This window comes from Carcharodon carcharias, chromosome 6 (genome assembly GCF_017639515.1).
Source record: "Carcharodon carcharias isolate sCarCar2 chromosome 6, sCarCar2.pri, whole genome shotgun sequence".
NCBI classification, from domain to species: domain Eukaryota; kingdom Metazoa; phylum Chordata; class Chondrichthyes; order Lamniformes; family Lamnidae; genus Carcharodon; species Carcharodon carcharias.
In genome coordinates, this window is record NC_054472.1 from 74,259,740 (window position 1) to 74,284,731 (window position 24,992).

General features: G+C 44.4%; 1 protein-coding gene across 1 annotated transcript in view; it reads left to right on the plus strand.

Annotated features, from left to right (window-relative positions):
• LOC121278802 (serine incorporator 1-like) overlaps positions 1-24,992 on the plus strand; it is a 142,890-nt gene that overhangs the window by 40,202 nt on the left and 77,696 nt on the right. Inside the window, exon 6 of the mRNA XM_041189255.1 lies at positions 16,696-16,865. Within this exon, the coding sequence (XP_041045189.1) occupies positions 16,696-16,865 (170 nt within the window). The remainder of the gene's footprint in view (positions 1-16,695; positions 16,866-24,992) is intronic.

A 24,992-nucleotide genomic window follows, 5' to 3' on the forward strand; every position in this document is an offset into this window, starting at 1 on the left:
GACACTTCTTGTGGGGCACACAAAGAGGTTATATTGTTAGGTATAAGTGTTGAAAGATAAGCATTGCCACCTAAAACTACATGCATTCTGCATGCGATTGAACTTGCTTCAGGAAGAATATGCAATAGCCACACAAACTGTCTGAGTGCATATCAGTTTCTAACATCTGGGCATCTTGTGTGCACATTCAGGAGAAGGCTGCTTGTAACCATCTCTAGCAGATGTATCCTGGTGGGAGTTTTGAAGGAGCTGTTCCAAGTTAAGGAGATGCCCCTCAGTATTTTTGGCTCAGAATCTAAAGGGGAGGCACAAGATATGAGACTGTTAAATATAAGTGAAATGAAGTGTTGCTATTCAGTGTGGTGAAAACACAATTGTAGTATAGTTCTGCTAGATGTGACCCCAGACATATTTTTCTATAAAATGGCCTTGAATAGTAAAAAGTGACGGTAGAACATACTTTGAGTTCTCCTTTAACATTACTCCTTAACAATGTGCAAAATCAGATTGGGTCCTGAATTAAATAAAACGTTCTGAGACTTTAAGCTCTATTCCTTATAAGCAGGAATTGACATATGAGCAATGGCTATTTACTGTCTGATATTAATGGAGCAATAAACTGAATGACCAATCCAGAGTTTGATCCCAGGAGTCATGTTTAATCCCCATGTTTGATTGTCCTGAAAGATATTGCTTTTAAATTCACTTGAATTGCCCTGGTACAGTCATAACAATTATGGAATTTAGATGAGAAATAGACAAGAATCAAAGGAAAACAAAAAGATAAGGATAAACTTAAAACTGTAAATGTAAGAATAAAACCATGGCCCCTTTAATGGCTAACTGGATAAATGTATCATGAGGTGCGGTGATGAAGTAGACTGGAATGGCTTCTTTCACCCTGAAGAATGACCTGTCCCTTATTGCATCCAATTTTCTTCCCACTTCTCCAGAAACCATTGACTAATGTTGGAGCTTGCTTCCATGAGCTGTCATAGCTCTCCCAAAGTAGCTACTCTCATGATTTAGTTCTCATATACTTCCCTTTATTCATAGGTACAATTACTTTGAAATTGTTCCTCTATTTAAATTGATTAAGAAGAATCTTTCAAGTGAAGATATATATTAGTATGGAGCAGGAGACTCTAAGCTTTTGTTTTATGTGCTGGATAGGCAAATCAATCAAATCAATGGAGCCTCAGGGCCACAAAAGTTTAAATTCATGATTTCATTAATTTGCAAATATCTCCAGCTGCTGAAAAACTGCTTTTCTGATTTAGGATTTATCCAATATTGAGACAATAGAGCTAAAGCATCCCCTGTCGAACTCTGAGCCTGAAAAATTCAGACAGAGCAACACAGCAAACACGAACAATTACCAGAAATAGGATTGAGTTTCTTGGGTTTTGAAAGCTGGATTGCCTGGGGCTACATATTGGACACCTTGGTTTGGATGATGGAAAATTATTGTTTTGCTGAGGGTTGGCTTATTTGGAAATTTCTGCCAGCAATCCTCCCCCTGGAATGATAAAAAGCTCCCTGGCAACGTTGAAGTTTTATGGCATGATGCCAAATGTGTAATGTGGAGATATCAAAGGAGTGAATTAAGCAAGCGTTTTTGTCTTTAATTTAAATAGATGTTCTGTAATTTACTCATGAAGTTGTGTTGTGTGTAAATTTGCATTACTGGTCAGAATTTGTTCCATGGCGAAAGTGTTCTTTAGTTTATTGTAGTGACTACTTGTGCCAAAAATATTGTTTACTAAGAATTGTATAATTATGTACATTGGCCATTGAGGAATGGAACCTAAAGAATAAAGTCAAACTCTTAAAGCCAGTGAGGAAAAAGAGAGTGACTTAATCTGGAAATAAATAAAATAAAATGGAAAAGAACACCCAAGAGAATATAATGTAGCAAAGTAAAGCAGGAAACATTTTGACCAACCAAGAACGATAAAAACCTGCAAAGGCTTTGGGAAACAGAATTACAGAATCTGGGTTGCCATAACTTTCACTTTTTCTACCCAAACTAAATGCATTTCCTATCACCTGGTTAAAATTTTGCATCTTTAGTGCTTTGTTAAATTTGTTCAGGAGACATTGCTTCTTCGCCTCTAATATTAAATTAGTTTCCTTGAATATGTCCAGTCTTGGTAACTGTGATATTCAGGTGGCCTGGGCTTTTTTATTTAAATTTCTGTATATTGTTCAATAGCTCACCAGTTAAAATCACCCAGAAGTATTTTTTTCATTCCAGTACTGACATTTTGTTTTCCAATATAATTCTTTTTCTACATGAAGCCAATGATTCATTTTGGAATTTTAGTTCCACAGGCACTGGCAGTGCCTCACCAAATGATAATTCTTCATGCGTGAGTTTATCCTAGAAAGTGGGTATTGGCAGGTTGATTAAATCTGGGGGGGGGGGGGGCATCATAACCAAGCCAATTCTGTGCTTCAACCACTTAAACTGAGCTGGGGTCAGTATCCTGGTGATTTGTATAACCAAAGCTGTAAATAATACTTTAAACTAGAAGCTGGGGCTGGTGGTGGGGAAAGAAAGGAAATTTAGAAATCTAAAGAGAAAAATCAAGGCAATACAGCAGTGTAGCAATTTTGGGTAAAGTCAGGCAGAGTGGGAGAGGGAGGGAGAGATAATTTAAAGGTAATAGTGCATAACCAAATGAAATCCATGCAAAGAATAGTTGTAATAAAGAATTAAAGGCTCTTTATCCGAATGCGCAAAGCATTCATAATAATATGGATGAACCAGCAGCGTAAATTGAGATAAATGGTTAGATCTAATCACCATTGCAAAGATATGGTTGCAAGGTGACCAATGTTTGGAAGCCTGTAAAAATAATATAAAATTATATACATGGATCCATTTTCTTAAGTTTTTTTTTATCCAGAGAATCTTTATTCCATGAATGCAAAGTTGAGGTTAAAGGGGCAGTAGCCCATGGTGCCAGGTCACTTTAGATTAGCCAGGATTTCCAGGGCTTCCTCAAGGGAAGCAAAATATCCATACCTGCAAAGGTAGAGGTTAATGGCTGCCATACACATGAGTGTGAGGCAACATTCCTGCTCCCATCATTTTCTTGATTGAGAATCAGAGAGAAAAAGCAGGGAAGATCAGAGGACACATGGTTAATGTCTTTGTTCTTCAAGGGGCAGATGAAGAAAAACATTCAATAGAAAGAAAGGGTGGAAGAAGGTTGAAGAAATAGGGTGGAGCATGGCTGTGGAATGCTTTGAAAATGAAGGGATGCATGTGCTCAGGGACAGAAGCCAGTGGAGGCTGGCAATGCAATAGGCGATAGAAGTGTAGGAGGAATGTATCACAATTGTGGAAGAGCTGAAAAATAAACTGGAAGTCAGGACACCAGCGAGTACTGTACTGGAGAAATTAGGCCTTGAGATTACAAACAACTTGTATTTATACAGTACCTTTAAACATGAAGGGTGATCCCAAAGTACATTGTAGAGTTTTAACCTTAAAAAAAGATATCTATCGTTAGAGAATTTAAAGGGGGTGACCCAAAGTTTGCTGAAAGAATGGGTTTTAAGAGAAGTCTCAAAAGAGGTAAAGGTGATGGCGAGGTAAAAGTTTTATGGAGAGAATTCTGGCACATAAAGGCATGCCTGGAGGTAGGAATTAAATACAAATTTGAGAATTTTAAATTTGAGACACTAAAGGATGGGGAGCCAATTTAGTTCAGCCATACATGGGAATGGGACTTGATGTGGGTTGGATATGGGCTGCAGAGATTTTAATAAGTTCGAGGTTTGCATATAATGAACAGTGGGAGGCTAGCCAGGACAGCATTTAATTAGTTGAGCCTAGACATACCAAAGGTTTGGATGAATGTTCCTATGGCAGTTGTAGGTGGTCGATGTTATGAAATGAAAATAGGCAGTTTTAATAGACTCATAGACATTTACAGCACAGAAGGAGGCCATTCAGCCCAACATGTCTATGCTGGTCAACAAAGATCTGACTACACTAATCCCATTTTCCAGCGCTTGGCTGGAAATGGAGAGGATTTTAGGTCAGAACTTCATTTGGGGGTGAATAGGAAGTTGAGGTTACAAACAGCCTAGGGAATGGAATGAAGTTGTTGGTATAAGTGCAACATTTGTGACAAGTTAAAACAACGGCTTTAGTTTTCTCGATATTTAGTAGGAGCTCATTTAGCACTGAATGTCAGAGCAGCAGTTTGTCAACACAGAGCAGTAACAGTAGAGGGCTTGAGAGAGGTGCAGCCGTGGTAGAGCTGGATGTCATTTGCTGCATCTGAAATTAATTTAATGTCTACCAATGATGTTATTGAAGGGCAACATGTAGTTGAGGAAGAGTAGGGGGGCAAGGAGGGATACCTCATTGACTCTGGAGGCTATGGTACAGTACAATGCCTGAGAAGAGGGAATCATTTACTATGTCAGTGAGAAAGAGCATCAAGAGGGAAAGTTGGGTGGTCAGCAATTTAGTGTGAATAGAATCAAAGGTGCATCTGATAAATTAAATGAGTTCAAAGAGGAAATGAGGGAGTTGGGGGAAAACAAGAGAGACAGAGCTTAAGGCTAAGGCAGCAGAGGTTTACAAGAGGTCGAACTTGATGGGTAATAGGAAGAAATGAAGAAAATAAGACAGATAAATGCATGGTCTCAACTGTTATGATAAAGAAGTCCACCTAGTGAAGCAGGGAGATGGGTTAGAGGAGAAGCCTAATAGTGGAGAAAAGAAGTCAAAGCCATCTTTGCTCTCCAAAAACAGTGGATGATTTTGACAGAAGTTTGAAGCTCAATGCAGGAACTAACTGAATGCTGAGGTTGTGGACGATTGGGTTCAATTTGAGAGAGCAGCTAGGAAATGGGCTGGGATTGGTGACTAAAGTTTCTGATAGCAGCTAAAGAAGATGGCTCTAGTTTTTCTACCATTAATCCAGAGAAAGTCCTGCCTCACCCATTCCTTAATTTTGGGCAGTCAGTTGGACTGGATATCCATCCAACACTCAGATACTGGATAGGTGGTATGCATTAGAAATGTACTTCGCCTTTCTTAGCTATTATTTGTCTGAATTCTCATGGCCCATGCATAAGCCAAGCAAGATCTTGTGCTAGGAAATGAAAGTGTAATGGTAATGTTAATGGACTAGTAATCCAGTGGCTGGACTAATGCTTTGGAGACATGAGGCAGAACTTTTACCAGAAGTGCAGGCAGGTGTGCTTGCAATTTCTGTGTACTATTGAATGTACTATCGCCAAGTTTGCAGATCACATAAGAATAGGTGGGAAGGCAAGTGGTGAGGATGACTTAAAGAGTCTACATAGTGATATAGACAGGTTAAGTGAGTGGGCAAAAACTTGGCAAATGGAATATAATTTGGGAAAATGTGAGGCTATGTACTTCAGCGGGAAAAATAGAGGAGCTGAATATTATTTAAATGAAGAAAGACTGCAGAAAGCTACAGCACAGAGGGATTTGGGAGTCCTTGTGTATGAATCACAAAAAGCTAGCAGACAAGTTCAGCAAGTGATTGAGAAGGCAATTGGAATGTTGGCCTTTATTTCAAAGGGAATGGAGTAGAAAAATAGGGAAGTCTTGCTAAAACTATACAAGGCACTAGTTAGACCACACCTAGAACTGTGAACAGTTTCGGTTCCCTTATCTAAGGCAAGATATACTGGCATTGGAGACAGTCCAGAGAAGGTTCACTAGGTTGATCCCAGGTATAGAGGTTTTTTCTTATGAGGAGAGTTTGAGTAGGCTGGGGCTGTACTCATTGGACTTTAGAAGAATTAGAGGCGACCTTATCGAAACAGATAAGATTCTTAGGGGACTTGACAGGGTAGATGCTGAGAGGTTATTTCCCCTTGTGGGGAGCGTCTAGGACCAGAGGGCATAATATTAGAGTAAGGAGTCACCCATTTAAGTCAGAGATGATTAGGAGTTTGTTCTCTCAGAGGATAGTGAATCTGTGGAACTCTTTATCACAGAGGGCTGTAGAGGCTGGGTTGTTAAGTATGTTCAAGGCTGAGATAGATAACGTTTTAATCAATAAGGGAATCAAAGGTTATGGGGAAAGGGCAGGAAAGTGGAGTTGAGGAATATAAGATCAGCCATGATCTCATTGAATGGCGGAGCAGACTCGATGGACCGAATGGCTTACTTCTGCTCTTACGTCTTATGGCCTTATGGTCTCTACTGGCCAACAGGCTGGTTTGCCAGTCTGTTCCCACATTCGTCCTATTTTCAGGAAGGCAACTTCTGGGGGTGTCAGCTACCTGCTTGCCAGCAGCGGCTAACTATTCAGGAACGTTAAAGTCCCATTTGAAGGCACTCTTCACAAGCCATGGCAGACTGGAGAGTGGAGGTGGGGGCTGTCCAAAGCTACATACTGCAGAGCATGGATCCACTGAACTGCGAGGGCTACAGCCGTGGCTACAGGTCACCCTGTGGAGGGGATGCCCCTCTGCATTGAAGGCCTGGCAATTTGGCCACAGTACATTTTGGACCATTTAGAAGTCTTCAGAGGGCACCTCCATCTTGAGGCATCCTCACAGTTTCCCACCAACAGTGGCAGCGCCTTCCCTTCCCAGTGGGGCTGTCAGCCGCTTAGAGCCTCGGGCCCACCCAATGTCACTCCTGGCTGTGGAGCCTGTCTGCAACCCTTAACTGGATGGAATACTTGGAGGCGACTCTTTAATTGGCAGCCTCCTGGAAAACCCCCAGGACCTGCCATGAATTCCTCCGAGTTTCCAACCCTGTATTCAGCCCTGCATCAGGATCCGGAACCTGGAACTAACATTCAGCTCATGCTGTTCAATTCCTATCATGGTGGCTGAAGAAATTCAAATTCAATTAATGAATAAATCTGTAATAAAAAGCTAATCTCAGTAATAGTGATCATGAAACTACCAGATTGTCATAAAGACCCACCTAGTTCACTAATATCCTTAAGGGAAGGAAATCTGATATCCTTACCTATTCTGGCCTGCATGTGACTCCAGAACCACAGCAATTCTTAACTGCCTTCTGGAATGGCCTGGCAAGCCACACAGTTGTATCAAACCACAAAAGAAAAATTGAAGAATAAAACCAGACGGACCACACACAATCAATGAAACTCGCAACTGCTCAGATACTGAAGCAGCCTGTGCCTGTGTGCTTCATACTAGAAGCAGAGTTTGCATTTCAAACTTATCTTATGCAGAGAGGTCTACTTAGACCCTGACCATCACATTTTCCTTCTAACTAGGCCAAACATGGAGAGATGCACCCTCTGGAGAGGAGGAGGATGAGGAGAAGGAGGAGAGTGAGAGGAAGAAGAGCACATTGAGAGGTCCAGGATGCACTGGTGCATGAGGGTGGCAGAGCTGCGCCAGATCCAGAGGGTGATGAGGCCATCATGAGTCCCCAGTAGAGGCACAGAAAGGCTTATGCAGCCCCTCGAGTATATAGGCAGAGACTGACCTATCTTCAGATGTCTGAGACACAATGCCAGAGGGGGCTCAGGCTCTCAAGAGCTACAGTCACATCTCTTTGTGACATGCTGGCAGGGGAGGTCTCACCCAACTGTGTTGTGGGTCACTCAATGCCTGTATGTACCCCCGATGTCAAGTTCACTATTGTGCTCAACTTCTCTAGAGCTGGGTCCTTTCAGGCATCGTGGAGACCTCAGTGGCATTACTCAGCCTGCCGACTGCATCAACGTCTTCACTGATGCTGTGTTCAGAGGGACAGGAAATTACATCTCTTTCACAATGGACAGCCTGAGTCAAGGTGAAAGAGCCAGAGGGTTTGCGGCAATTGCAGGTTTCCCCCGGGCACGGGGAGCCATTAACTGAACACACATCACCATATAGGCTCCAGCTGGCCGGCCCTGCACCTTCATCACCAGGAAGAGCTTCCACTCATTGAACATCCAACTGGCCTGTGACCTCACCGATGGAGAATACAAGTATGTGTGAAGTACCCACACAGCCACAACTCATTCACTCTGCGAAACTCACAAGTGCCAGACCTATTCAGGGGCCCTGATCCCCTGAATGGATGGCTTCTGGGTGACAAGGGTTACCCCTGAAGAGATGGCTTATGATTCCAGTGAGGGCACCCAGAACAGATGTGGAGAGGAGCTGCAGTGACAGCCCACAGAAGCACCAGGATCATCATTGAGCAGACAGTTGGCTATTGAAAATGAGGCTCCGATGTCTTGACAGATCAGGAGAGGCATTGCAGTACGCTCCATCACTATGTCCCTCATGGTCATACTATGCTGCGCCCTCCATAACCTTGCTATTCAGAGAGGGGATGCCCATAGGGAAGAGGGGACGCAAGATAGGGACCATTCATCTGAGGATGAGGGCGAAGACGAGATGAGGCAGCATTCTTACATTCAGGTAGAAGGCCCTGGACATGATCACATAGCTGGCCATGGCTCAAGGAATGCCTTGAGAAAGCAGAGGTTCAAATAGGTTGTGAAATCGTGGCCTCAGAGATGGGTGAACAGCATGTGTCCAAATATCATTCCACGTGGAATGTTTGAGTCATGTCACCATCCTGTCAGCACACGTACTGTGTCCACTTATTGACATTCTATGCATGCTGGCCCCCCCCACAAATCATTATAGCTGATGCCAATCTACTGGAAGAAGTTCAACAGCAATAACATGGATAGTGAGGTTAGGGTTTATTACATAATCATGCTAAGACACTTCATGAACAAGCAGAATAAACTTAGTTATGTGACCCACTTGGTGGCTACTGTGGAGTTTTTTTAAAGCATTTCCTATTGCTCCAGCACAGTGCTCTTCCCTCACTTGCCGCTGCACTGCAGAGACTGCTGATCTGCTACTCCCTTTGTCCTCGATGACTTTGGGGGGTGTCCTCTGTGTGGCTGAGGCTTTGAGCGCTCCGCCACATGAGAAGACTCCTCTCGAGTGGCAGGATGAGCTTCTGGTTGAGGACTGTGTCAATAGCGGTTAGACCGAGGACATGCTGCCACTGTCAGAGGTGCCCTGAGAGGTACTTCCAGATGGCGGCAGCAGCTGCAGATCCATTTGGCCCTCCTGCCTTCTCATGAGGTTTCAGGAGCTGGCTCGGTGCCCAGACTCCCAGCCCTGGCTCTGAGCTTACCCACAATTGCTCTGCAATATGCTCGGTTTGCCCCTCCAGGAAAGTTGCCAGTCTGTCGATGGATGAAGCTTGGCGTTCCAAAGATTGGGTGATTGCAGTGCACATGGCCTGGATGGACACTTCCACTGTCCAGGCCAGAGCATGCAACTCCTCTGGTATATCCGGCAAATCTCCATGCATCTCACACTGGACATCCAGCATCTGCCACCTTACAGAAGACTCCAGAGGTTCATCATCCGATTTGGAATTAGTCACTGGGTTACCTTGCATACTCCTCCGACTGCCTGAGGCCTGCTGCACTACACTGTCCAGCAGCTGCACGGGTGACTGTGAAACGTCCTACCCAGATGGTGAACTGCCCATGTCCTGAAGCCTAATCCCTGCCGTGGTACTATTATCTGCACTGGTGCTTGGGCCAGGGAGAGGATGTGACGATGCTCCCTTTGAAGCTTTGTCCTCATTCCCTGAGGGAAATGACGGGCTGGCATCGACATTCTGGTCCATGGAAGAGGCTTCACCTGCTCAAGAGAAATAGAAGAAAGGTCACAAGGCACAGCAACATTACAGTCATGTGCAACATGAGATATGACATGATGCAACCACTTGCAGTAACATCAAAAGCTTTCAACTAGGAAGCTTCCCTCTCTCTTAGCACCAGGACGAGATTTTTAACATTCACTGAATCCTGCCAAGTATCAATCCACTTCTCACTTGCCCTATCCCCCTTTGTCCTGGTTTCAGCCATTTGATCTCTCACTAGACGCAGGCCTCCTCCAATTGATCGATCTAGAGGATTCAGCTGAGGAGAGCAGGAGAACCTCCTCTCTGTACAGCGTTAGAATCACAGGCTCAGGGACACCACCTCCAGTTCTGCTTTTTTCCCTGAGCAGGCTTCTTCTGAATATTGATGTAACATTGCAATGGCTAACACTGTTAGGGTAATTGACGTCATCTTGCCAAGACGCTATCACAAGCCTCCAGCATTCGCGATGTTAACCTGTAGCTTTCTGGCACAAGAATACACAGACTGAAGACTTACTCACGCTGGCCGACCTAAGGAGTAATTAAGTCTCTTCTGGCATTGCATCCAAGTGTGATGTACTAGCCCAATGCTGTTGACCTCCGTTCCAACCTCTTCCCAGGCTGCACACCTCACCAAGGGAGCTCTCCCCTTCCCGTCAGCTGGCATTAGTTGTTCCTGTCTGGTGGACATAACCCAGAGGAGGGCACACACAGATTCATTAACAGATCTTGGGTCTGCTTTGGTCCTTCCCCCCTGCCTCTCCCCTCGCTCACTTGCCTCAGCCAAATATGGAGAGAAACATGCTGTAACTAGACAACTCCTCTACGTTCAGGTCTGGAAGACATGTTCATGTTCAAATTGAATGTCGCCTGTGATTGGTGGCAAAGAAAAACTTATGCTGTGGACGTTTCAGAGAAAAATTGAACAGATTCACAATTACCTGAAAAGCCTGCAAATATTTCCAGTTGAAAAATGCTCCAGATCTGTGTTGAATGAACAAATTTTCTGGGTCACCTGACAGTGCCCCATGCCAGATGGCCCTTTAAATGACTGGCTGTGATCTCCTTCTGGGTCACAGCCAATGACCTTGGATGCTGGACATCCCACCCTCCAGCACCGATTGGATGGAATCCTCACTGCCCTGGGGCCTCTAGGCCAGGAAACCCGCCCTCTGGTTCCAATTTTCCGAATTGCCATTTTGTCCACGGGGCCAGGAGCCTGAAGGCCGTCCATTTCCGGGTGTGTGTGCGCCCATCGTGCTGGAGCATATTATTCATCACCCCCATGCATGAATATTTTAAAAAAGCATATGGGCTGAATATTCCCCCCACTGGGGGGGGAGGTTGATGGGCAGGCGCGCTTCCGCTCGGCACCCCCGGCGGCATTTTACAGCACAACATCCGCAGCCTCAACATCGGCTCAAAATGTTAAAAACCTAAAAATAGAAATGTAAAATTTCCCTAACATGTCCCCTCATGTGACAATGTCACAATGGGAGTTCCACCAACGTCACTGCACGTCATTTTACGCGTCGGCGAGCGGGCCCCACCCCTGCTCGCCGATGCTTAAAATCCTGCCTTATAGATAATATAGATAGATCTGCAGCTATGTAATCAGCTGCCAGTGCTAAGTTGTTTTGGCTGTCGGAGAACACCAGCTATTAAGATGTTAGGTCCAAAGACCAGCTGGGGCTTTCTCCACTCTGAGGAGGTCTTAGTTCCCAACATGAAAATCTTGACATTATTTTTGAGTTCAATGCACTCAAGAACTATCAGCGATCATTTGACATCAAATGTTCTAATTTGGAATGAGTTTGAGCGCAGATCTTTGACATCAAATAGCAAAAGATGCTCAATGGCATTGAGTGCGCTCAAAGCTATCCAGTGCACTCAGAGTTATCCAATATGCTCAGCAACCTGCATTAAAAAATACAAGGAAATTACTTAAATATCTGAATTTAATCAGTTTTTTCATTTTGACCAAAAAACCTTTCCACCATACGGTACATTCCTGAGAGCACCCAATAGTTCCACTTCAGTTCTTAATTCATTTTAGTCTCAGGATCTATACTTATCAGTGACACATGCCCCAATCTCAGGAGCTAAACTGTCCCCCATTCCCAGTGTCTCAGGGTCTAAAATCTTCTGTCGATATCCTCTCCCTCTAGTCTCCAAACTCTCCCCCCTCCAAATTCATCCACCCACCCTGCTCTCCAAACACTTTAACCCCCTCTCCCTCCACTCTCCAATCTCTTACACCTGCTTCCATCTAATCTTTTTCTTCAACCCACACCCCCCCCCCAACCACCCCCCCCCCCCCCCCCCCCCACCCCCCACCCCCACCGCACCTCAGTCTCCAGGCCTTGGGTCCTACTGTCGCTGCCATACTTCATGCTCTGGGCCCCATTGAAATCCAGACCTTTGGCCCCCACCAAATTCAGACATCCAGGCCACCCCTGACTCTCTCTACCACCCCCCCAATATACTTATCTCATTGCTGGCCCCATTGCTACTCCCAGACCAGCTCAAAACTGTATCAGCGCTAGCCTCATCATCACTTCTGGTTTTGGCTGGCTTTGAGCTCTGGTTGGTGGAAGAGGAAAGGGAAGGGGGAAGGGTGCCAAAGTTGAAAGGTAGGGAAGAATGGGGGAGGGGGGAAAGAGGGAAGGGGTAAAGAGAGGTATGAGGGGGAAGAGAGAAGGGGTAAAGAGAAGGGTGAGGGAAAAATATAAGGGTAAGGAGGAAAGAGAAGGGTAATGAGGAAGGAGAGAGAAAGGGAGAAAGAGAAAGGGAAGAGGAGAGGGGGTGGAGTGGAAGAAGGAAGGGGGAGAGAGAGGGGGAGAAGAGAACCGCTGCAATTTGGGGATGTTGGAGTTTTGAGGGCAGAAAAAAATTGCTTGGTTGTTGGTGGCCAAAGAGAATTGATCAGGGGAGTGTAGGGGTGAGAAAATTGCTCAGGGGTTTGGTGGGGGGAGAAAATTTCTCAGGGAGTGGCGGGGGGAGAAAATTGCTCGGGAGTGGTGGGGGAAAACATTTGCCCGAAAATGAGGAGAGAGAGAGGGGGTGGGGGGATGCAACTGCTGGAATTTTGGGGGAATGGGTGGGTGTGTTGGTTGTGCAATGGGGATGAGGTGGGATGTGGCAGGTGGGATGTGGCAGGTCTGTGCTACATTATAAGTTAGGAAGAAAAAGACAAAACTAGCTTATTAAGACTTGTTAAAACCGAGTCTGCTTGTTCTAAAGTTAGCTTAATTTTGGGATACTTGAAGCTATGGAAATTCAGACACATGGAAAATAAACTCTGATTGTTTTTGGTGTTCAAATGCTTAAATGTTGTTGCTAATCACAAGTGTTTGAACACTGTGGTTTGGGGCAATAGATGACATTGATGTCAGTTATATTACTTGCAATGTTAAATAATGGCTAAATGATTGCTTTTGAGTACAATTGGTGTTAAATGAGTGCAAATTAATTCTGTTGAATGCAAATGATGTCAAAACATGCAGGTAGGGGCAAGGCCCACTGCCAGGTTCTAGGGGTGTCACTGGAACTGAACGCCCATTTATTTTAAGAAGAGGAGTTTGAGATCAGAGAGCCAGAAACATGACTGCCAGCCTAATTTTGGATGTGTTGGGCCTGCTTATAATGCAAATGCTAGCTCACATCCACCCATTAACAGAAGCCTTGGAAATCCTGGGAAATGCTCTGCCTCCTTTTCTCTGTAGCACCTGGAAACTGAACTGAGACTGAAGGAAAAGAATATGAGGGCCATAATGCCATGGAAGCTGGGCTCAAGCTAATAATGGTTTCACAAAAGGATTAGGAATAGAAGGGATAAAAAAAAGAACAGGGCCGGGGGTGCACATGTGGCATTGAAAGAGAATCCGATGTCAATACGTATAGATTAGTTTGGGGCAGATAGTAATAGTATTACGATAGGGTAGTGCAATGGAAGCAGATGACTGGGGAAAGATGATGAATGTAAAGGAGGAGGTCAAATGATCAATGATATATACACTTTAAAAAAAAAGGAATTGCAGTTATTTTGTATATTACTTGGCTAAGCAGAAAGGGTTAATGTCACTATTATAATTAAATTTCATACAACTGCATTGAACATTTGTATAGTGATATGTACAGTAATTTCTAGAGTCATATTTTCAACACTGCATCACAAGCTGCTCTAATACTGATTGGCACTAGATGTCCCCACACAACGTTTACAGCAGGATTTCAATCTGGGACCTTATACATCTTTAACACGAGTCTAGATATTAGGCTCAGCAATGTTACTATAGTGCCTGCATGAAGATAGGAGACAATGTAATCATATCTAGGCTACAGTTTATGACATGGCAGGTTGAATTTTCATCTCCTTTGTGCCCGGGGAATGTTCAATTTGGAGGCTAATCCAGAAAACTGCCTGATCACAACTCCTCTTGGAATAAAAGATCTGAGAAGGGCCAGCAGCAAGAAAATGCAGCTGTAATTTAGGTACAAGTATCAGGCAATATCTTTGGGTGTGGGGATCATCTGGCTGCTGCTTGAAGCAATAGCAATAGCGCCTTGCTACAACTAACAGTCCTTACTGCTGCACAGCTGACTTTCCTCCCCATTTCCAATGAAGGTGCACGCTGCCTGACTAAAGCCTGGTTATAGGTAGGAGAGGTAGGAGTCAGAGTACAGTGCCTTACAAAAAAGGCCAATCATATTTCAGCTATTATTTTAGTAACAGGATCATGATGTTTGAGTGTTTTCTGTATGCTAGCTTTATTCACAGTCAGACTCTTTGAAATGTGTTAAATCATATTTTTGAAGTCGTATATACATGGTAAATATTGCATATTGCCTATATTTATAATGATGTGAAATACTTATCTTTTAGAAAATTATCTGTTTTTTGTACACTTAATGCAAAACATCAACAAGTAATTCAGTTACCTGTGTGCTTAGCTGGAGGCTAGAGAATCCAGGGTTTGGATCCAGGCCAAATTTACTCTGCCTTTCATGTTAATAAGATGAATAAAATGAGTACAGATATCAGGACTTAAGATGTAAGGAGAGAGCAGCAGGTAACTTTGTTAAGGACTGTGTACAGGTTTTGCTACACAATCACAAGTATTCCCTTTGAACGTTCCTCAGTTTCAGCAATTCCTGTCTCACCCTATGATATGGTGAAAATCTCTCCTTTTCTGCCTCTCATTTTTGCCATTTATTCCAGCTAAAATCAATCCATTTGTGACAACTTCTGGCCTCAGGAATTTATCTTCCCACAACTAATAATCAATCCTTTTGAACTATTGAGCTCTTTTATGAGTAACCAGAAAAAATCCTTGTACATCACAGTACTTGTTTGAACATTAAAAAAAAAATTAGTGTTAGGCAAGATTTATGCAAAGATATTCAATTCTAGAATGGCAGAGTACAAGTTCATACCCTTGTACTCTTTACTTATCGATTTTCAGATTTTTGCCATCCTATCAAAGGGGGAAAATAGATGTGCGGTGCTTCACCACAAGGGGTTGAGAAAATTGGAATGGGAAGAATTATTCTCTGGTTGCAGAAGTTTCTCCTAAACTCTCTCCATGCTTCCTTAACTTACAATTTTAGCTTGATGATCCCTCAACTTTCACTTCCCAAAAGGAGAAATAGTCTCTCTGTTCACTTGTTCGAACTCTTCACAACTTTAAAAACTTCTATTAAATCTTAGGGCTACATGGGAGTGGACTGCTTGTACCTGCCCGCACCCCTCCCATGCAGGAAGGAAAGTCAGCCAGGAGCTGACACACAGAAAGAAGCCCGCCCCTAACATGCCATAACTTCTTGGTGCAGGCAAACTAGCTGAGAGTGGGACATCTGCCTGTCAGTGGGAGGAAGCCCCACCCTTATGAGAACTGCTGGCCAATCTAGCGGTCCTTGCAGTGCCAGTGCTCAATAGTGGTCACTGCCAGGAATACAGAAGGGATCACCAAAGAGAAAGATGGCTTGGCAGGAACGTAGGTCCCAGGCTTTTAGGGTGCGGAGGGATCTTAGAGCCCAGGGAGGGGAGAGGGAGGTGGGTGGCCAGGTTTTGGAGTGCAGGTGCCAGGGAAGGATAGGGAGGTGACATCTTGGGGGGTATGCCCCTGATGCACACAGGCCACTCACCCGGCCCCAAATAAGGTGCCCCCTTCTTTCCTGTCATTTTTCATCTAGGCCATTCCCTCCGGTCTGCCTGTGCCAATCGTGTTATGGCGATGCCAGCATATTATCCTGGTCAGTTGGCTTGGTAACAAGCTTAATTGGCCTTTAATTATGCATTCAAATATGAAGGGTGGGCTGCCGATTTCAACATCCGCCAGCCCAGCATATTATGGACGACAAGGTGATGTGCTAGCCACCAACATGTTTGGCATGCCCTCCCACTAAAAACATAACGGGTGAGGTAGGCCATAAAATCCAGCCCTTAGTCTTGTCCCTTGCAGTGGTAATATTAATCCCTATATCAAGGCAGACATAATCTTAGATGTCTTCAAATCCCATAGTGAGCTGCTACAGAATCTCCATTCTCATAACATGGGGTCTGGTTGAGTTTGTTGCAGAAATTGGCCTGATGTGCTGAAGGACTCATTGAACTGAATTGAATCAGACAAGGCCTGCATTTCAAAGGCAGATATACAGAACTCAAACATGTCTACAATTCAGTACAAAATGTAACTAAATTAAAAATCTCACTCAGATAATTGGGAAATGGAAATAAAGAAAGAAATACCCATGAACCAGGAAAATCCAATTTGTTTAGAAGTCTCTGGGCAAGATCTTCCAGTGCTTAAATCAAAACATTTTTGCCCCCTGCTACCATTTCTATATACTGTATTTTTACAGTAATTGATGCTTTATTATTTTTTCTAACACTTAGTAAAGAGAGGCCACTTTCAATTATTTGTTCTGCAACATTGTTTTATTATTTAACAGCATTGTTTTGAAATTGGAAATTGTTAGAATGGTCATTATAAGACTTTTAGTGACATTGTTCTGTTTTTGTATCTTTGCAGCACTTCTATCAGTTACATGTCTGAATTATGTGTTGTCATTAACCACTGCAATCCTCTGCTATGTGTTTTACACCACAGTTGATGGCTGTATTGAAAATAAATTTGTTATTAGCTTCAACATACTTATTTGTGTTGTAGCTTCTTTAATATCAGTTCATCCAAAGATCCAGGTAAGCATATGAAAAATCTTAATTTCATGATAGATTTTTTTAATATCATCTTTTTAAAATGATCCCAAGATTTCTTCAATATTTTATTTATGACAAATGATATAAGTTGAATGGATCTTCTTGAATTAAGATAACTAAGCTTGGTTGAGAACATTTATGTTGGATTAAGCAGTGTAAGTGGTATAAATTAAAAGAAAACTTTGGCTCTTAGTATCTAACTGCATTATTTGAACATAAGTAAAAATTGTTCTTGAGGCAAGAATTATGTAGATACATTCAGTAGGGATTGTGTGCTAACCTAGTGGTTATGGTACTAGACTAGAAAGCATGAGTTCATATCTAACTGTGGTAAAATTTAAGTTTTGAAAGATCTGGTCATTTCTAGCTCAAAGTGGCTGGTTTTTGTCATTAAAATAATTACTTCTCTAATGCGTGCGTGTAAGCCAGTTCCACACTACATGTTTGGCTTTAATAATTTCATTGTAATTAGGAATGGGCAATAAATGCTGCCTCCCAATCTCATCCACAGAATAAAGAAATTGTCTGCTCCCTGTAAAATTGCTCACCACAAAGTTTTACAGAACATTATTGCTGTTTGAAAATTCTCTTTCCTCACGCTTGATTTAAGTTAAACAGAAAAACTAAGTCTGAAATTACTTTTCGAAAATTTGACACTTTACACTCAAACAAGTTTACTTTTAAAAACAGTGAACAAGGAATTTGACACCATTGCATTTTTACCCTAATGTTTGAAGGAATTCACTTCAAACAGATATGTTCAATGAAAGTGCTGTCTCTCTGGATCTGACTGGCTTTTCTTTGTTTCAACTCATGTACTGTTAAATTAATATTAGAGTTATAGTAAAATGAGAGTCAAAAGGGTTTTTTTAGCATAATATTAAACTTAAACTACTAATTTAAATAGAATTTTGCATCCCTATTACAAAAACACCTCTATCTGTGCAGCCTTGCCTTATTTATTTTTCTGCCTCCTATTCGCTATTTTCTTTTTACCTTTTCGAATTTTAACTTCAATATTGCTCAATTTTTATCTTTTTAAAAGAGTGAGAGTGTTCTATCTGAAAATTATGGATGCATTACCTGCAAATTCTTGTCCATTAATGTTAATAGAAAGAGCATCACAGACAGGGCAGCCATGATTTTGCTATAAACCACCTGCTATAGGCAAAGCTCTGCCAACCACATTGTGCTGGGTGAATTTTAACGCCTCCCCCCTCCCCTCACCAATGGATGGAGAAGATGAAGGGCGTGGTTAAAATATAGGGAATGCCAAACTCGGCTGAGATCCGCTCAATTCCGGTTTTAATGAAGGTAGGTCTTGGTGTGGCCAAGTAACCCAATGTTGAGAAGCAGGTCTTTAGTTATCATATTTAAGTGGAATTTGAATTTATTGCCTCCAGCAATAAATTGCTTCTCAGGACTCAGGGGAGACTCAGTAGTGAAATGGGGTGAGATTGAGTACCACATCATGGGCTTAGTTAAAGGTCAGCTGTTCCAATATTAAGGAAGTTACAGTTTTCATAGCTGATTTCCCAGTTCCCTCCAGTAACCTGTGTGCTGAAAGTTCATGTGGTGACACGTGTATTGGTAAAGTGTGGAGGTGTTCACTTACGCATTAGTGTGGGTGGCTCCACTGCGGATTTAGATTGGACTTTGAATGAAGAATGCAGTCAGCCACAGCAGCAATGGCGATTGCAGAAGGAACTGCAAATGGAAACCAGAGAGACGAGTAACAGAGAGGGATTAAAATCACAGGGGGTCCAGGGGGAGGAAGGAGTGCAAAGAGGGGAGGGAGTCCAAGGAGATGAAGGAGTGTGGAGATAGGAGCAAATATGGGGGGAAGAAGGAGTGGGTAGAGAAGTGGAAGTAAGGGAGAAGGAAGAAATAAGGGTGGAGGAAGGAATCGGGAGGGGGGAAGAACGAAGGGTGATGGAAGAAGTAGAGTGTTTGAAGGAGTCAGGAAAGGGGAAGGACTAAGCAAGGAGTTCCAAGGGGGTAAGGAGTTCCAAGGGGGTAAGGAGTTCCAAGGGGGTAAGGAGCTCCAAGGGTGTAAGGAGTTCCAAAGGGGTAAGGAGTTCCAAGGGGGGAAGGGGTTCGAGGGGGGAAGGGGTCTAGAGTGGGGGGGATGTCCAGGTGAACATTCCTAGGCAGGGCTCCGATGAGTCCATTACTGCCTCCAGAGAAGTGAACTGACGGTGGGTGTGGTACAAGGGAATGGTGAGAATGACCAAGGGCAGAGTGAGGCAGAGGGGTGCGTGGGTGAGGCTTCGATGGTATCAGTAGAAGGGTCGGCAAGAGTGTTTGGTGGGGACTCAAAAGCAGACACGAACCCTGGGGTGGGAAGGAGGACATTGGGGAGGCTAACATGGATGGTGGGATTTTTGGGAAGGAGTGGAATGTGCATGTTCACCCGGACATCCCAGAAGGAAGAGGGTTGTGGCTGGTAGGTCACAGTGGGGAAGTGGAAGGTGTTGCCTGAGGGGCCAATTGTGTTGAGGGAAAGCAAATGGGTGACTGGGGGAGGGGAAGGATGGGGGAATGAATGAAATATTCTATCACCACCATGCTGTCTAAATCGAAAGTGAAATGAGAGTTATAGTGGGTGAAATCAGGTGCTGCATGGGAGTGTGATCAGTGGGTGGGCGGAGATGCAGGACAGCTCAGATGGACAACTGGAAGTGAACCCCAGCAGGCAGCAGTGAAGTGAACCCCAGTGGGACAGTGTGTGAAATGGAAAGGATCCATGTGCATGGGAGAGTGCTTGCATGAGGCTGTGAATGGCCCTGTCACACATACACTTATCCCTACTGAATCACTCGTTAGCCAGCTTCTCCCTCCACGGTGACAGAGGACTCCTAGGCAATGGGGATTTGGAGGGAGAGGACAGCCCCTGAGATTACGGAGTGGATTACCAAAGAGTGTCCAGCTGCTGCTTCTCCCTTCAGGTGCCTGGGGGACCCGCCCTGACTCCCAGAAGGGAAGGAGTACCCGGGGGGATGTCAAGGTGCCCTGTTTCACTCTTGTGTTGCCACTGCAGGAACTCACCCATGGCTCCTGCGATGGAGTACAGGCCTGCACACGTATCTGCTTTCTACTGGACCAGGGTCTCCATGGCATCCATCATCCTTCCCATGGAGACCTCCATTTGCACTTGTGGGCACAACTTCATCAGAGAGCAGGTGGATGCACTCCTCTGACTCGCGAGCCACTCTGCGGGCTTCCAACAGCTCTGCATGATGTTCCTCCATCTTCTGCTGACCTTCCACGATGAGTTGGAAGGCCAAATCCAGAGGTTCAGTATCTGACTTGGACCTCACAGATGTCTCTTTCTCCAGTCCTCTGAATGCCAGGGAACTCGGCTGAACCTGCCTCCACCTGCTGTGGACATGTGACCATGCAGTGACCACCAGGTTATGAACCCGTGCCTGCTCTAGATCTAGGCCCCACTGAGGTGTGTGTCTCTGCGCTGGTGGAGGGTGTGGGTAAACGCTGTGACGGGTCTTCCAGGCTACTTATTTCCAGCTCTTTAACGGAGGAGGTGTCTTCTTGGCTGGAGATGAGGACCTGGATAGAGCTGAGGGACTGGCTGGCTGAGGGTGTCAGTCGCTTGGCAGAGCTCCCTGTGAACCAAAGTAGAGATAATTAGTGAATGGCAGCAGAGTCAAAAGCAGGAGAGAGTGCATTTGCATTGAGGGATGATGTGGTGCAGGATCATCATGAAGATGTTCGCTGCCGACCTCACCGTCACCATGGACATGGTCCATGTCCTCACCAGTCAGCGTGATGACATGCTCCTCAAAGTGAGTGAGGGGGCTAATGTGGGTCACTCCATCCCCAGTCTGAGACCTCTCCCTGCTGATGTGAGCAGGCTTCTCTGCATGAAAACAGATGGAGTGTGTGAGCAGGACACATGGCACCGCATGGAATGTTTGTGTGGTGAGTGGAGCCATGGACAGGATGAGGACGTGAGCTTGAGAGGATATGAGTCTGATGGAGATGTATGTGGATGTGGGTGAGGGTATATGTGAGAGTTAATGGTGTCTTCCCTTGAGGTGTGAGATCCCTGTGAATGTGTGGTTGGTTTATGAGTGTGTAAGTTGAGAGTGATGAGAAGAGTGACTTATCCTGGCGGACCAGATGAGATCATTCACCCTGTAGTGGCACTGGGTGGCTGTCCTCTTTTGCAAGGCATTAGCACTGACCACCACTGCCACCACCTCCAATGCTGGATTGGAGATGTTGCTACCCGACAGCATCCAAACGGCGATTGAGTGATACATTGCTAAACCGGTGGAGGGGGGGCGTTTACAGTCCTTTTGCCTCTTTAGGCCATCCTGTCTTCTGTGCAGCAGTCCTGGGCTGGAAGCACCGAAAGGTGTGCGTGCGGCTGCACTTTAAATGTGGCGCCCGGTGTGATGAGCGTCAAGGTGATGGCGTGGCACGTTAGTGAGAACGTGTCCACCATCGAAAGAGCGTGTTTCCCAGCAATGCATAAATAATGCCAAGGGATTGGGATGATACGACGTGAGAAGCCGCCATTGTGGCCGATGGGTAAACCATTTTTCCCACCTGCTACTGCACTTAGTGCAAATTTGGGGTGATTCTGCTCCATGTCACATTGTGACGGGATAAAAATCTCATTGGCTCAAAGCCAGCCCAGCCATTAATGTCAACTGCTGTTCCTGCCACAAGAGGGCTCATTTTAAAATAACATACCACAACAGCAGGAAACATTTCCAGGTCAAAAATATAAAGACAGACCATTCCAATCTGCAAGTGTCCAAGAAATAACTGATACTGAAGAACAGTATGTATTCTTCGTAGGTGAAGTGGCAGATATCATGGTCAATGGCCAGAAGACGAATTTTAAACTGAACACAGGAGCAGGAGTGTCCACTTTTTCTGCTACCACACCGTGACTGAATTCTGAATTTCTCCAGCCGTCTACTATTCAACTTCACAGTGCAGGAGGTATTCCACTCAAACTGCAAGGATAGACAACTGCTACCTTTTGTTATAATGGCATAGAGCTCATTGGTACCTTATGGGTGGAATTTTCTGAGCCCGTTGGCATTGGGCGTATTTGGCAGCGTGGCCGGACAATATGGCGAAAAGGCCAAACATCGGTTTCACGACATCATGAAACCAGTTTGCAATCGTCTGCTCTGCCTGTCAATGTTGGGCCGCATTTGTCTCTGTCGCACATTGGGAACTTTATTGTCGCACATCTGCATATCATTATAAACCCAGCCCACTGGAATCATTCCACCATGTTGGATCATCCGAGGACATGCCTATGTGTTTCGTAACTGTAAACACATGACGTGCACCTGGCGAACTGCACTTCACTCGAGACTTTGAGGTTTGTTTGCCTACCCTGCTTTGGGCAGCTCTCGCGGTCAACAGTGCCAGGCTTTGCAGGTCTCTACCTACCAGACCAGCCATAAGACGGGGTGGCTTTTCAATGGCTGCAGGGCTAGGTCTTGCTTGGGGAAGGGAGAGAAGAGGCTGCAGGGCGAGGACTGTACTGAGGAAGGGGATATCCCAGGTTTGTGTGGGGGCACAAGTTGACCTGTGTAAGTGGCCTCAATATAGTGAGGGCTGAGGAGGTAGTCTCCAGAGGAGATGAGGCCAGATGGGAATGTGAGGGTGTGTGTGAGAGAGTGAGTGGTGATGTCCCTTGAGCTGGCAGTGAGTGAGATGCCAGTGAATGTATAATGGCCTTGTGAATGTGTGAGTTTAAAGTGATGAGATGGTTGCCTTACCTTGGGGACACGGATGAGATCATTGATCCTCTTTCTGCACTGGATGGCCAACCTCTTCTGTACAGCATTGGCACTGATCGCTGCTGCCATCACCTACCAAGCCGGAGTGGTAAGATTGCTGGACCTCCTGCAGCCTGAATGGGGGTTGAGGACATCATGACAGGCCTCCACACTATCTAAAAGGCATTCCAGGGACGTGTTACTGAATAGAGGGGCTGCAGTCGTCTTGCATTTTGGAGCCATGTCTTCTGTGCAGCAGTCCTGGGCTGGAAGCACTGAGAGGTGTGTGCACGGCTGCTCTTTAAATATGGCACTCGGCATGAGGGAGCAGCAAAGTAACTGAATGGAGGACAAATGAGGGCCTGCCCGCCATCAAAGCAGTGTGCTTCCCGGGAATGTATGATTAATGAGGCGGGATTGGGATGATATGGTGTGAAAAGCCGCTATTGCAGCTGGCAGGTAAAATGTTCTTTTTTCCGCCCACTACCGCACTTAGTGCAAATCTGGGACGATTCTGCCGTATTTGTAATTCCTAATCAACATTGTTCATTGTTGAGCAGAGAAGCTTGTATAGCTTTGCAATTTCTTTATTCACCAGTTACAGAAGAAACTTCAGTTGACTCAGAAAACTGTGAATCACAGACTAAACCCCATTACTAAGACCAGAGGACGGCGTAGATCTACATTTCTCTTCGAGGAGAGATTAGATGAAATAGTGCACCAAGTGCACCAAGGATGAAGGTGACCAGAAGCAAGATGACATTCTGGACCTTAATTTGTTCTTTTGGGAAGGAGTGGAAGAGGATGATAACCAAGATGCTACTGGTATTGATGATATGTCACAGGAGATCCTGAACCTTGCTTTCCTTTATGAAGCCAATGGCACAGAGGATGATACAGCCAATCCAGATACCTTTGTTGAGGGGGGTTGGCTTATTATTCAACAAGGTGATAAAGAGGCAAATCCGTCCGTACATTCTGCTGAAGACACCAGTGACAAACAACAACAACTTGATGAAGCAACTCTTTTGTACAATGAAGAATCAAGATAAGAAATTCTTACTATTGCCTCTGTAACCATTGTAGAACAAATTCCTGCTATCATTGAATCTGAAGTTAAATCTGTAGTTCAAAAAACTAGAGCTGCATACAACAGATCTTATACGACTGCAACAAATGGAGTATTATGTAATGTCTCATCCATGAGCAAAACAGACAGATGAAGAGCCATATGTGTACAAGAAAGCATAATTTCTCTGCCTCTGCATGTTTCTTTCACTGCTAATGCTGGTGACAGCGTACATTCTGATAAAGTTCCAGAAATATTTAGGCCCACTGAGAAGCAAACCCACACTGAAGAGAGTGTGCAACTTTGACCACTACCTACAAAAAAGGAACTTCCTACAGTATGTGCAGCACAATCATCATTTTCTCTTAGGAATATTCTTAGTCTTTTTCTTCATCTGTCTGATTGTTCATGGATGAGACATTAAATAATACTCCATTTGTTGCAGTAATAGAAGTTTGTAGACCCTCTACAATTGTACAAATCTTCACAGGAGCTGAACAAGCTCCATTCTTTCAATTTAGAGCAGTCAGCAGGTCAGTCTTTCCCCAGAGTACCAAGAAGAAGGGAAAGAAAAAAGGAGAAGAAAATAAAAAATCTCTGCTTATCTGACTTTATACTGCAGACCAGAAGCAGAAATCTCTGCCTGTGTAGGTCAGTGCCTTCCAAGGAGAAGATTACGGAGAACATATGTCCGCCAAATCCTCAGGAGAGACGAGAACACAGTTGGAGATTGATGCCACCGGCACAAGAGGTTGTGAGTGGGGGTGAAGTAGGATGTGTAAATTGTTAGTGTTAATGAGCAGAACAAAAGACTTGGGAGGAGGTGTAGTATAAAGGGTTAATAGCTATTATGTTAATAGCTAGAGTTCATCATTAGTGATGTCAGATGATGTCAGATGCTGTGTAACTGGAACCTGAGGGAAGACGGTTCTAATGGAATTGGCTAAAGTCCACCTCTGTAAATAGAGTAAATAGTCAATAAATATAACAGCATGGTTTCCTGCGCTCTTCTATCAAAAGATACCCTGAGCCCAGTTGTGATAATAATACACCCTTTAAATATTCAAGTTCAAAATAGGTCTTAAGGCACGCCATCTCTGGTGATGTGAGACCCAAAGTAAAATTAGAATTAGGTCACCAACAACGTTCCCTCTAATGTCTGCACATTGTGTGCAGCCAATTTGTTGCACTCTGCAGTGCCTTTAAGATTGATACAGATCTTAAAGGCAATGCTGTTTGTTTCCCACACAGCACATTTTCGAACGCCGCACA